This window comes from Magnolia sinica, chromosome 3 (genome assembly GCF_029962835.1).
Source record: "Magnolia sinica isolate HGM2019 chromosome 3, MsV1, whole genome shotgun sequence".
NCBI lineage: Eukaryota > Viridiplantae > Streptophyta > Magnoliopsida > Magnoliales > Magnoliaceae > Magnolia > Magnolia sinica.
This window is the reverse complement of record NC_080575.1, coordinates 117,029,673-117,043,884: the sequence shown is the minus strand read 5'-3', so window position 1 is coordinate 117,043,884 and position 14,212 is coordinate 117,029,673. Positions and strand designations below refer to the sequence as shown.

At 39.7% G+C, this 14,212-nt stretch overlaps 1 protein-coding gene across 1 annotated transcript; it reads left to right on the top strand.

Annotated features, from left to right (window-relative positions):
- Window positions 1–12,319: 12,319 nt before the first annotated feature.
- On the top strand, window positions 12,320–13,979 carry LOC131240905 (transcription factor bHLH162-like). The gene is made up of 3 exons (XM_058239437.1): window positions 12,320–12,539; window positions 12,757–13,092; window positions 13,713–13,979. Exons 1-3 carry the CDS (start codon window positions 12,414–12,416, stop codon window positions 13,785–13,787), a joined length of 537 nt encoding a protein of 178 aa, XP_058095420.1. The 5' UTR covers window positions 12,320–12,413; the 3' UTR covers window positions 13,788–13,979.
- Window positions 13,980–14,212: the final 233 nt, after the last annotated feature.

The following is a 14,212-nucleotide window of genomic DNA, read 5'->3' as shown; positions in this document are numbered from 1 at the left end:
CCACCATCGAAACCTTCCTAGGGCATGATCAGCTTAATCCAATACACAGACTTGTGTGTTCCCTTCATCCAGGCCTTTGTGACCTTATCAACAGGTTGGATGACAAATAGATAGCTAAGAAGAGAAGGATAACAACAGTACACCGTTCAACTGAAAATAGATTGGTGGTTGGGATTTCTCCATATATGACACTTTTGGGACATGGTCCATCGATTTTGGTACTCAACAGATGGACGATGGATTTCCAAAACATGGACCCTGCCAGTCACGACCAAAAACCTGAGTATCATGTGCAAAGCATCGGTTCATCAACCATTACTCGCGTTCAAGATAATGTGCAATTGGCCTTTTTTTCTCACATGAATGTGGACAATAGCTGTATTTATTCATTGTCTATTTTCTGGCCACTAATGGAAAGTTTAGGACCGTCCAGAATCGTCTACAATTCCACCCGAGCTTCACCGGGTCCACCAGGTTATGTGTAACATCAATTCTGTCCGCCATGTGCAACCCTCAAATCTTACACATTGCAACAAAAAATTAGGCGATTCCAGGCCCCGTGGAACAATGGAGAATGAATCTTAACCATAGATTTGAGTGTGGAATCCACCGAGGCCATGTAATTTGTGTGTGTGTGTGTGTGTGTGTGTGTGTGTATAGCCACAGCCGACTTTTCAAAGACTCATCATATGTGATGTGAGTCCAAAATCTGAATATTCCACGTGATGCAGCACTCCATGAAACCCTCAGGGCCCAACTTTTACTTTGATCCAAAACTTTGGTGGGCCATGGAAAAAGAAAATGATTTTCTCTCTTGATTTGCATCTCTCTTTACTATGGCCCATCAGAGTTTTAGATAGGGTGAAAATTGGTCCATTGGAGCTTCATGGGGTGCTGCATCACATGGACCTATCAGATTAAACACCCATAACACATGTGCAAAGGTGCACATGTGTGAATGTGCTCAGGTGAGCATGCCTACACACATACACACACGAAGTCCAAAATTTGAATGGTCCACGTGATGCAGCACCCCCGGGCTAGGGTTGTATATAAACCAAGTTAGCTCGGTTAGCTCGCTCGACTCAATTCGAAAAAGCTCAGTTAGAATTGGTTCAAAACTGAGTTCGAGTTGATTTTTTTATCTCAAAAAAATTTGGAACCGAGTTTGAGCTTGCACGAGCTCGACTCAACTCGGATTGAACCCCAACTCAAATCGAACTTGGATCGAACTAGTTTGGTGACTCGGTTACTTTGATATTGATGTTACTCACCAAGTGTTTGAAGAAATAACTTAATTAAGTGTCAGCTGGTGGCAAGGAAAGTATGTATATGAAACAAATACCATGTTTTTTTCTTGATTTTGATGTTGCCAACAAAGTGTTTAATGAAATACCTGTACACAATTGTGGCTATTTTACATACAATAAGAAATTGAAAGTACACTCAATGTGTTTGTGAAAATGCCGCACAGGCTCGATCTTGGCTCAAACTTGGCTTAAATTGGCCCGAGCTACTGACTGAGCCGAGCTGGCCAATCAAGCTCGAGGACCGAGCCGAGCCGAATTCGAGCTAGGTTCAGCTAGTGGCCGAGTCGAGTCGAGTCGAGTTGTGCCAAGCTCAACTCGATTTGACTCATGTACACCTCTACCCAGGGCCCAACTTTTAATTTGATCCAAAACCTTAGTGGCCCATGAAAAAGAAAACATTTTCCTCCCTTGATTTGCATCTCTCTTTTCTATGGTCCACCAGAGTTTTAAATCAGGGTAAAATATATAGGAATGCTCACATGCACACCTTCTTACATGAGCACTCATGCACACCTTTGCACACATGTCATGGGCACAGAATCTAAATGGTCCACGTGATACGGCACCCCTTGAAAATCTATTGGCCTAATTCTCAGCATGATTCAGAAACCTAGTGGGCCATAGCAAAGAGAAATGCAAATCAAGGGAGAAAATTGTTTCCTTTTACCATGGCTCACCAGAGTTTTGTATTTGGTTGAAAGTTAGGCTTGTGAGGTTTTAAGGGGTGCCGCATCACGTTGACCGTTTAGATTTTGTGCCTAAGACACCTATGCAAAGGTGCGCACAGATGCTAACGTAAGAAGGTGTGCGAAAGTATTCCTCTATATATATCTCAATCATAAGCTCAGGTGATGTAGAGCAGGTCATAAACACTTTAATGGCAAAGATGGACCAGAGAAGACTTGATCAAAGGCAAAAGTTATCTAGGTCGTCAGAACCTTAAAACAGTCATATCTCACAAACTAGGATGCATTTTTTCAACATACCATTTATGATTTGGGGGTTGGAGAAGCTAAACCAACCCCGCTATGCCGGGTTGGCCACACCAGATTTCTGAGACTCCATTAGATTGACAGTCAAAAGTCCCTTTTATTTTCTTTTTTACTATAAATAATAATATTTTTGTTTTTACTATAGCCAGTAAGTTTTAGTTGGAGCAGGACTTTCTATCCTTTGAGTTGTAGTTGTGTCCAACCCTCAAAAAAATTAGTAGAATAATGTGGTTAGGACAAATTGGGCACTTTATTTTTTGTAGAAAATTATGGAGTCTAAAAGAAATGGTGACAATTTATAAATGGTAAGTTCACCATTTATACTAAGTCACGTTTTTAGGGTGTTTGAGTCTAAAACTCCGTTCTATATTTGGGCTTATTATTTAAATGATTGTAATTTTTTTTTAATCATTAATCAATTTATTTTGAATTTATTAGAAATTATTTCTTATTTTAATCCTCATGTATTAATTCATGGATGCTCTGTGAGGAGTCGATGAGAGGAGTCGATGAGCTCCGTGGATTCAGAGTAGTTATTCCATGAGGAACGGTGATAGACCTCATCAGGTCCCTCCCTATGTCATCTTTACGTGTCCTCCCATCTAAGATCTCGAGCTTTCCATGTCCTCCCATCCCAGATCATGCAACTCAGATTACCCATCACTGTCGCTCAAGATCCATTCAGATAACGAATCCAGAAAGTTGGTATTATGGCAGTCCCGTGCCATTGATATCAGACTCACCACGGCAAGGTACTACTTTTTTGTAATTGTGGGTATGAAATTTCGAGAAAAGCAAATTAAACAAAAAAAACCAAAAACAAAACTCAAGATAAGGCTCAGTCCAGATCCTGTAGGATCCCCGCATTATAAACGGATCGCAAAACCAAAAGAGATATTTCGACGGTCTTTTCAATCAAAACGGGCCCATTAGGGCAATCCACAGCATTACCAGTGTTATAACCTTTATGTAACGTCAAGTAGCCAATAGACACTTTCGTCACGAGTTCACATCCAACTCATGCCAACTTTTTGATAACTCATCATATGTGATGTGATTCCATAAATCTAAATGGTCCACATGATGCAGAACCCCATGAAACCCCTAGGACCCAACTTTTACACTGATCCAAAACATTGGTGGGCATGAAAAATAAAAACAGTTTCATCCCTTGATTTGCATATCTCTTTGATATGGCCCACCAGAGTTTTACATCAAGGTGAAAATTAGCCTCTTAAGGTTTCATGTGATTTCGCATCACATGGACCGTTCGGATTAGATGCCCATGACACGTGTGAAAAAGTGCACGCATAAACTGGTGAGCATATATATATATATATATAGATAGAGAGAGAGAGAGAGAGAGAGAGAGAGAGAGAGAGAGAGAGAGAGAGAGAGAGAGAGAGAGAGAGAGAGAGAGAGAGAGAGAGAGAGAGAGTCATGCTCCCCTGCGCACCTACGCACGTGTGCACCTTTGCACACGTGCCATGGGTGTCTAATCGGAACGGTCCATGTGATGCGGAATCCCATAAAACCTCCTGAGGCAAATTTTCAGCCCGATATAATATTCTGGTGGCCCATATCAAAGAGAAATGCAAATCAAGGAAGGAAACTGTTTTCATTTTTCATGGCCCATCAAAGTTTTAGATCAAAGTAAAACTTGGCCCTTGGAGGTTTCAGGAGGTGCTGCTTCACATGAACGGTTCAGATTTCGGATCCACATCACATATGATGGGTTCTCAAAAAAGTTCGTACGTAGTACGTACGAACTGGTTAGCAGGTGAGCATTTCCCTATATATATATATATATATATATATATCAACACGCACATCATTGTTAGCCACACCCCACCTGGGAATCCTTACCAAAACCTCTTCTTACATTGGTTAGGATATGTAAGAAATATTTAAAGCCTACGACCTTATCAACAGATGATTTAAACTTGCCTTTACATTCTTATATTTATAAGTGCGGGTTGTATTATTTTTCTCCACAGTTTGTTTAATCTCTTTTTCTTTTCCTTTCGGTTTCGCATGCGTTTGGACTGGCCGTATCCACACGTTGAATTCACACTTAACTACTTAGCACGTTCTTGCATATGTTCTTTATTTCTTAAAGTGCTACCAACACTAGTGTTATGTTTCTCTACCACCCATTTAGCATTTAGCATATTGGTATGCTTTAGTGCAATCTGAACTGTTCATATGTGGGCCCTCAATGGAGGTCCATGCTATAATTACACTAATCCAACGTGTCTCACCGTTTCTGCCCACAGATCCTGAACGCTATCTTCCTTTTGCCTATTCTGGCATTATTTTTGAGCTATGGACTCTCTTTAGAAGGGTCCACCTGTTGAAAGGTGGACCTCCACTGTCTATTTACAGATCAGATCTAGGGGTAGCCCATGACATTTTACATCCAAAAGAGCATGGGTGGATCCCCGGATCCATTGACTGTGGGGCTTACAGTCATGTATGTTCCTTAAATCCACACCGTCCAACCCTTTTGAAAGCTCTTTATAGGGCATGATCCCAAAAATGAAGCTGACCCAAATCTTATGTGGACCACACCACAGGAAACAGTCGTGATTGAATCCCCACCATTAAAATTTTTATGAATTCCACCGGAATATTTATTTGCCATCCAACCATTTGATAAGGTCACAAAGACCTAGATGAAGAGACCACACGAATATCATCTTGATGCAAAACATTCGTGGCCCCATAAGAAGTTTTTAATGGTCAATTTCCACTGTTTCCCATACCATGGTCCATCTAAGATTTGGATCCGCTTCATTATTTGTATCATGCCTTAAAATTGAGCTTTCAATACGGATGAACGGCATGGATGTAGTCACGTACATCACGGTGGGCCCCACAGTCAGTGTCCCACCCACCCACTGACAGGTTGAGTGGCGAGACTCGCTATTGAAGTGACGTCACCAACTTCGGTGGCCCCCACCATGATGTATGTTTTGTATCCACACCGTCCATCCATTTTGAGAGATCATTTTAGGTCAAGATCCAAAGAATGAGGCAGATCAAAGGTGAGAGTGGACCCCACCACAAAAAACAGTGTAGAGAATGACGCCTACCGTTGAAACCTTTCGAAGGTCCACCATGATGTTTATTTGAGATCCAACCTGTTCATGTGTTAAAACAGACATGAAAGAAGGGAAAACTCAAATATCAGATTGATCGAAAACTTTTGGGCCCTTAGAATTTTTTATTGGTGACCGTCACTCTCCCCACTATTTTGTATGGTGGGGTCCACTCAAGCTTTGGATCTGACTCATTCTTTGGATTATGTCCTAATACGATCTCTCCAAATGGATGGACAGTGTGGATACAAAACATATATCATGGTGGGGCCCACAGAAGTTAGTGACGTTACTTCAGTAGCGAGTCTCGCTACTCAACCTGTCAGTTATCTAATCCAAGTCCAAAGGAGACGTTGATGCGATTGGCCTCTCGGGGACGGGTGTCTGAGAACCCACCTTTCCAACAGGTAAGCCGTAGTGTTTGGAACTTCTGGCTTAAAATTGATACTGTTTCACTCCTCAGGTGGGCCACATCGAGCGAAAAACGGTTGCCAGAACGATTTTTTCTATATCTGTTCACTGGGTCCACCAGAGTGAAATGGCAAGAGTTTCAGCCAGAAGATCTAAACCGTTTGGCCAACTTGATGTAAAGCTCAGATATCACACACGAGTTACATGTGGGAAGTGTCATCCTTTGGTTATGAACCACCCATGGTGAGGCCCACCATTTTGGATGATCTAAATCAATGTAACTGCACGAGGTGCATGCGGGGCTGACTTTAGAACGTGGTACAGCAACCGTTGATGAATGACACGGCATTCATGTTTCACGTGAGACGTGCACGGCGTTCCTGTCTGTCGCTGGATGAATCGGACGCGGATTTCCTGCGAAAGGCTTTCAGAGTTAGTTGCTGTGCAAGAATGTTGCGTGGGTTCCACCATCATGTTTTTGAAAAATATACTTTGTTCATCTGTTTGATGAGCTCATTTTAAGAAAATCGGCAAAAAATACCATTATATTTTTTAGAAATATACCTCGTTCAACCGTTTGGCGAGCTCATTTTAAGAAAATCGACAAAAAATGAGGTGGGTTCGAAACAAAAGTGGGTCACTCGAGAGGAAATACTGGGGAAAGAAATACTGACCGTTGAAACCTTCTTGCGCTCCACCTTGATGTTTATATGCCATTTAAACCTTTTATAAGGTCATTAACATAGGGATGAAGTGGAAATACAAAAAATTTAACTTGAAAGTCCGAAACCAAGCTTTTATTGGTCATAAGAATGTTTCAACCGTTATCACTAAGTCCCTACTGTTTGCTCTCGTGTGGCCCACTTAAGTCTTGGATACACCTCGTTTTTGGTTGATTTTCCTAAAATGAACCCGCGAAACGGATCAACGGAGTATATTTCCCAAAAATATGGTGGTGAGCCTCACCCAGCATCCTTGCGCAGGAACTTCCTGCGAAAGCCTCTCGCAGGGAATCCGCGTCCGGATGATGGGGCCGTCGTCTGATTAATGACCACCCTCACTGTGAGGTTTGCACCGTTTAAAGAATGGTGGTGATTCTTCGAATGTACTAATGACATAGTTGTAAGGCAATCCAGACTGTTCAAATCGCTTGCCAAGGTGTGGTTGTAGCATAATCAAACATTTGTTGAGAAACTACAACCATCATCAATATTTCTTCAAGCTAGACCACTTATCATATTACTTTCAACCGTTCATTTTATAGCCGTTGATTGGATGGTGAGAATTGCTTCATCAGTGTGTTGTTGGAAATACGCACAGTGGGACCCACAATTGGAATGAACTGCATGGCCAAAATCAGTTCGAGGTGTGAAAGCAATGACTCTCCCATTTTCTTGGACGCGGTTTCACACCATTTTATTGGACTTGTGAAAGGAACGACTCGACGTGCACCATCAGTGCGACGGCGGAAGCGGATTGATTGGTTTACCATACACCGCCTATATAGCTGGTCGTTCGAAGACGAGCGCTGACGCTCCTCGAACTCAGAGTTGTACGAACGGTTCAAAGGAGATCAAAGTTACATGGCCCCACAATGATGTATTTATTATATCCACACCGTTCATTCATTTTTCTAAATCATTTTAGAGTATTATTCAAAATATGAATCATATCAAAAGTTCAAATAGACCACACCAAAAATAGCAGCAGGGTAATGATTTTCACCGTTAAAAAATTAGTAGGCCCACCATAACATTTATTTTCCATCTCATCTGTTCATAAGGTCAAAAATACCTGAATGAAGAGGAAAAATAAATTTCATATTGATCTGTATCTTCTGTGACCCCCGAAGGGTTTGAATGGTAAATGTTCAATCCCCCACTGCTTTTTGCAGTGTGGTCCACTTGATATTTAGGTCTGCCTTATTTTTCGTCTCGATCCTTAAGACTAGCTCGAAAAATGGATGGACGGTTTGGATATAACACATACCTCGTGATGTGACCCATAGAACTTGTTGATAGTCAATACACCCACTATATAGCTGATGTGTGTACACCAGCCAATCCGCTTCCGCGACAATAGTTCCCTGTCGGGTCCCTACCGGTCAGAAACGGACTGGCTACTCCTCCTGTCACCAGCCCCGTAGCTGGTGTTCGGTGCTCTATGGGCTCCACCATGATGTATGTATTTCATCCATTCCTTTCATCCATTCTTAAACATCATTTCATTGCTTTATCCCAAAAAAGAGTGGGATATAAACCTCAGGTGGACCACACCATAAGAAAGTAATAGTGATTGGATATCCACCATTTAAATGCTCATAAGGCTTGCTGTACTTTTTATTTGACATCCAATATGTTGATTAAGTCACACAGATCCAGATGAAGGGAAAAAAACAAATATAAACTTGATCCAAAACTTTTAAGGCTCCTAAAAAGTTTTTAATGGTCGACGTTCATTCAAGACTGTTTTCTGTAATGTGGCCCACTTGAGATTATGATATATCTCATTTTAGATCTCATACCATAAAATGATCTAAAAAAAATAGATGGATGGCATAGATGAAACACATACATCATTGTGGGGCCCACAGAGCACCGACCACCAGCCTGGTGGCAGGGAGTAGCCAATCCGTTTCCCTACCGGTATGTGGACCCACCATAATGTATGTGTTTTATATGTCAGGTTGTTCACAATGGTGATTGAATGCTTATCATTAAAATTTATGTTTTGGCGTGATGCTGGTAGATAGAATTAGGTACGATTATAATTATTACATCAATAAAGATAGTCCTCTCATGTCATGGAATGACATAGACAAACATAACTCCTTGATGAGTTTGCCACATATTCATTCTTTGATTTATTAACCATTGAATAGAAATATAACCTTCCCTACCGATGTGTGGACCCACCATGATGCATGTGTTTTATATGTCAGGTTGTTCACAATGGTAATTGAATGCTCATCATCAAAATTTATGTTTTGGCATGCTGGTAGATAGAATTAGGTAAGACTATAACTATTACGTTAATAAAGATAGTCCTCTCATGTCATGGAATGACATAGACAAACATAACTCCTCATTGTATTTGTCACGTATTCATTCTTTGATGTATTAACCATTGGATAGAGATACAACCCATCATTTAAAATAATTGAAAATGACATATACATTGTTTATCTGTTTTGTAACTTCGTTTTATAGCATAGCCTAAATATGAAGTAAATCCAGATTTTACATGAACCACGACACAAAAAATAATGGAAACAATAACCCCATTGTTGAAATCTTCGTAGGGTCCATTGTGATATTTATTTGTCATCCAATTCATTCATAAGGTCAAACAAACTTGGATGAAGGGAAAACACAAATATCAACTTGACCCAAAACCTATGTGGCCCCATGGTAGGCATTCAATCCTCGTTGCTTTCCATGGTGGGGTCCACTTGAGCTTTTAATGTACCTGATTTTTGGTCCCATGCTCTAAAATTATCTCAAAAAATGGGTGAACGGTGTGGACATAGCCAACACATCATAGTGGGACGTACGCAGCTCGCTAACATCAACAATCATTTTCAAATATTTCAAAAAATACACCAAGATCCATAGCTCAATAGGCAGACTGAGTGGAGATACCTCGTTTCAACACTTGAGGACTTGGTATCGATCCCTAGTGGGGGTGGCTAACATGGATTGTGTGTATGACATGGCTGTGTACTAAAAAGCTAATTCAAAAATAAAAAAATAAAAATTCAAAATTTTCAAAACAACAGACAGGAAGCAAAGCTAGTGTACTCAAAATCCAAGAGGGACATACAATTCTATCTAATCTAATACTAAACCTTTCCCGTTCTCCATATACTCTAGATGAAATGGGCATGGAACCAAATGTAATTCCATCTCACATGATCTCATCTAATACCATGACCAAACACCTCCTTAGGGTCTGCCGTTATATTTATTTACCACCATCCAAATCCTAATTTATGTCACACGGACTTAGATAAAGAGAAAAAACGTATATCAGCTTGATCCAAAACTTGTGTGGCCTTAGAAGTTTTTAATGATGGGTATTCAATCACCACTACTTCCAGTGGTGTGGTCCACATGATAGCGTTGGTGTTTTACCATCGTAGTGTTTTTAACGTGGTCCACATGATAGGTGGTGTGGTCCACATGATAGTATTGGTATTCAACTTGTTGATGCATCATTTGGATGGATGGTGTTGGTAAAACACATATATCATTGTAGGCCCACCAAACTTCTCTGTCACCGACCGCATGTCATAAACACAATCCGCGTACCATTTTCTTAGACTGAAAGCTACATATTTGTCTTGTCCTAGGCCCACCAAACCCTAGACTCACCCATAATGGTGCCACCCTCACCATGGCCCACCTTGATATATGTATTTAGTATCCACACCGTACATCTGTTTTTCCAAAAATGAAGCAGATCCAATTATCCAATGGACTATACCATAGGAAAGAGGGGTGATTGACTATTAATGGGCCACATAAGTTTTGGATCAAGTTGGTATTTGTCTACTTCATTTTTGGAATAATGTCTTAAATTATATGAAAAAAATGAATAGATGAGAATATACATTACGGTGGGCCCCACAGTAATTTGGAAATAAATGATTACACGGCGTGGATGCTGAATACATACATTAAGGTGGGCCCCACAGTAAGGGCTGTACTGTCTTGGGTTAGTTGGGGTCCTAGTTTATATGTATCATGCACCGAAATTAAGCTTTTTTAATTATATGACCAACGGTGGGTGGACATTTATTACACAGATAGAAATGAAATATCCAATGGCCACATTTCCATAAACAAGCGTCTATGAATAGGAGGTTCCCAAATTTTAGTTGCTTTAATTTAAGTATTCCAGCGTGTACAATATTTTAGTGCCTGCGTATGAAGTACATTGACTGATTAAAAAATAACTCTCCAAACCACAATTCAGTTAATTAATTAAATTCTAATGGAGTTCCTTTTGGGTCTGTCGCAGAGCAGGATCCAACGTGTATGTGTCATCAAGCACAGATGGTCCACGTGCTGCAATGTTCAGATAATTGGAACTGTCCATATTTCCTTTACTACCATATATAGCCTATCATCCCTTAGTCATGCTTCAGTGATGATCCTCACCTTTGATTTTCTAAGCAATGAAAAAATTCTACTAATTATTTCAACTTCATCAATATTTTGGTCGAAATCAAACCTTAAGTATAATATTACTAGTAATTTGCACAACACGAACCGTTCAGATCATCGGATTACACATCGTGTGAGCTTTTATTGGGCAGATACAAGCGCTTGATCGTAAGTCGCGACGGAGGCAAAACGAACTCTTTAAAATGTGGTCGGTGCAATTAGTCAAAAAGTCAACAGAAATCAACTCCTGATCCTTGGTTTAGCCGATTTTCACACAGTACACGGTCTCCCTGCGGAAGCGGATTGGCTGGTGCACCAGACACCACTGACCTAGCTGCGGTGTGTACGTGTCGTGCTGACGCTCCTCCAGCTCCGATCTGTACGAACGGCTGAAAGAAGATCAAAGTTATATGGGACCCAATATGATGTATTTATTATATCCACACCGTTCGTCTATTTTTCGAGATCAATCTAGACCATGATCCCAACAATGAGTCTTATCCAAAGATTAAGTGGACCACACCACAAATAGAAGTGGGGAGAATGATTCTTACCGTTAAAATATTTGTAGGGCCCCCATAACGTTTAGTCTCTATCCAATCGCTTCATAAGGTCACACAGACCTGGATGAAGAGGAAAAATAAATATCATTTTGGTCCAAAACTTCTGTGACTCCCAAAATGGTTTCAATGGTATAAGTCCAATCCCCCACTGATTTTTGAATTGTGGTCCACTTGATCTTTTAATAAGTTTTATTTTTCTTAATAACTATTAAAACGAGTTCGAAAAATGGATGGACAGTTTTGATATAACAGATACCTGATGGTGGGACCCACAGAACTTAGTGACGTCAACACACCAGTCAGTTCGGTGGTGTGTGGTACACCGGCCAACCCGCTTCCTCTCCTAGCTTATCTCAAATACAATCCATTGGAGATTCACGCGAGTGAAATAATGAAGAGAAAATTCGCAGTAAAATTGTATTAATTGATATATTTATTAAGATCCGATCCATTAATTTGGTTTATTATAATTTTTAATCAATTAAAATAATCTGTATTGGGACTAATAGTAACTTTAGACTGGTGAATATGATGAATTTGTGATATTAGTCATTTAAAACCATTACGTCCACTAATAATTAGAACTGTCTAATTTGGGCAGTGAATGCTCACGGTGACCCAGCTTACAAATGTTCCTGATATCACACACGTGTGCCATACTGATAAGCATTCAGAAAATCAGCTTTTCAAATCTATTCTGACGCTGATGGCCATCGCACTTCTTGTAACCCTACCCACCGTCCTTCAAATCAGACGACTTTTCTCATCAGGTTTCATGTTTTTTATTCTTTTGTTTTATTTTTTATTTATATTTGTATTTTTTCCACTCTATTAAAAGCAAAGGAAGAAGAAGAGTGAGGAAGAGGAGATGGAGATGGAGCAATCATCGAGAGTGGATCGTAAGACTGTGGAGAAAAACAGGAGAATTCACATGAAAACCCTCTATTCCAAGCTCAGCTCCCTCATCCCAAAGGACCCAAACTCCACCCCAAAGGTTCTCTCTCTCTTCCTTCCCCATCCACACAATCTCTCTCTCTCTCTCTCTCTCTCTCTCTCTCTCTCTCATTCACACATACAACGTGACAGTAGTGCAAGCATATCACATGCTAAAAAACAGTACTACTTGTGTTGGTTTATGGTAATTTTCTTATTTTCACCATTTTTATTTTTATTTTTTGAGGATAAATGTTTGGGTTTTTTTAAACTTTCAGGAGGTTACACTACTTCCGGATCAGCTCCAAAATGCTGCGAATTACATAAGAATTTTACAAGAAAATATAGAGAAAATGAAGGAGAAGAAGGATTCTCTAACGGGTATTGACGAAATAAACCAAAGTATGAATGAGGGAATGACAATGGACTTGCAATCTCCTTATATTGAAATTCAAGATCTGGGTTCGGCTTTGATGGTGGTTTTGATTAGTGGGTTGGATAATCATAATATGTTCTATCAATCAATTCGAATTCTTGAAGAAGAAGGAGCTGAAGTTGTGAATGCCAGTTTTTCTGTTGTGGGCGATAAGGTCTTTCACACAATACATTCCATGGTAATTCTTCATCATACCCATCATCTTCTTTCTGTTGGATGCATATCTCTAACTTTAGGGAGAGGTTAATGTGGCCAATGTTGCCATGGCAGCCCAGTTCATAAGGGTATTTCTCATGTTTTGTTAGTTTTTAAAATTATTGGGTCTTTTGAAATAAGGTAACCATTCTTTCTTGGATAGTAGTTTGTTGAGATTAAGTGGTTCACATTTAGAGATAACTAACTCATCCATAATCTTCATAGCTAGAACTTTCTTTGATGGGAGAAAATCTATAAATAGAGAAATCTTGAAGGGTCCCTAGTCTAACAAGCAATCATTTGGATCATAGCTTGTGATATGCTTGTATAGATTAGAAAATTATCAATTTTAAAGAAAATTTTGAATGTGAGGAATCCAAAAGAGGCTTGTACATATGACAGTCTTGATTCATGGGTGTATCTACACATTGGATTGTGAAAGCCAACATAAATTTCAATTATGGTTGTCATAGGTGGAGGTAAGATCTCGTGCTTCTGCCTTAATTTGCTTACACTTTACTATATTCTACCATATTCACTTGAAATTTAGAAGGTGATGCAATGAATTAAGTGAAATTCAACTTTCAATTTGACTTTTCATAGGTTCCTGACCCCAAGGTTGGATTTGAAGCTACAAATATATCAAAAAGACTAAGAAGCTTGTCCAAGAATGCTTGAAGGCTCCTTGAAGGTGTTGGCTTTTCAAATTGTTTTCCAAGGGAAATACTAGATCAAAAGTTTAACTAGTCTAATGAGCTATTTTCTATAAGTAAATATGGTCTTCAGTATGTAGGTTTGGGATCACTAGAGCAGTCTACATGCTTTCTTGGGAAATAAAGTTTCCTTTATAAGGAAACCACATTATATCTTCTTCTTCTTTTTTCCTTTTTATTTGGGATGATTTTAGTACTTGGACAGATAAGACAATTGATGTGGCCGTATCGATAAAAACAAAAGAATGTTCCCATTTAAGCAGGTTTGCACACATAACATGTAGAGGGAGCTCCATATATATATATATGATTGTCATGGTGTAGGATTTGAGTCATTTGACAATGACCAGGTCCCAAACACTGTAATCTAGTGTATATTGTTGAGAGGTC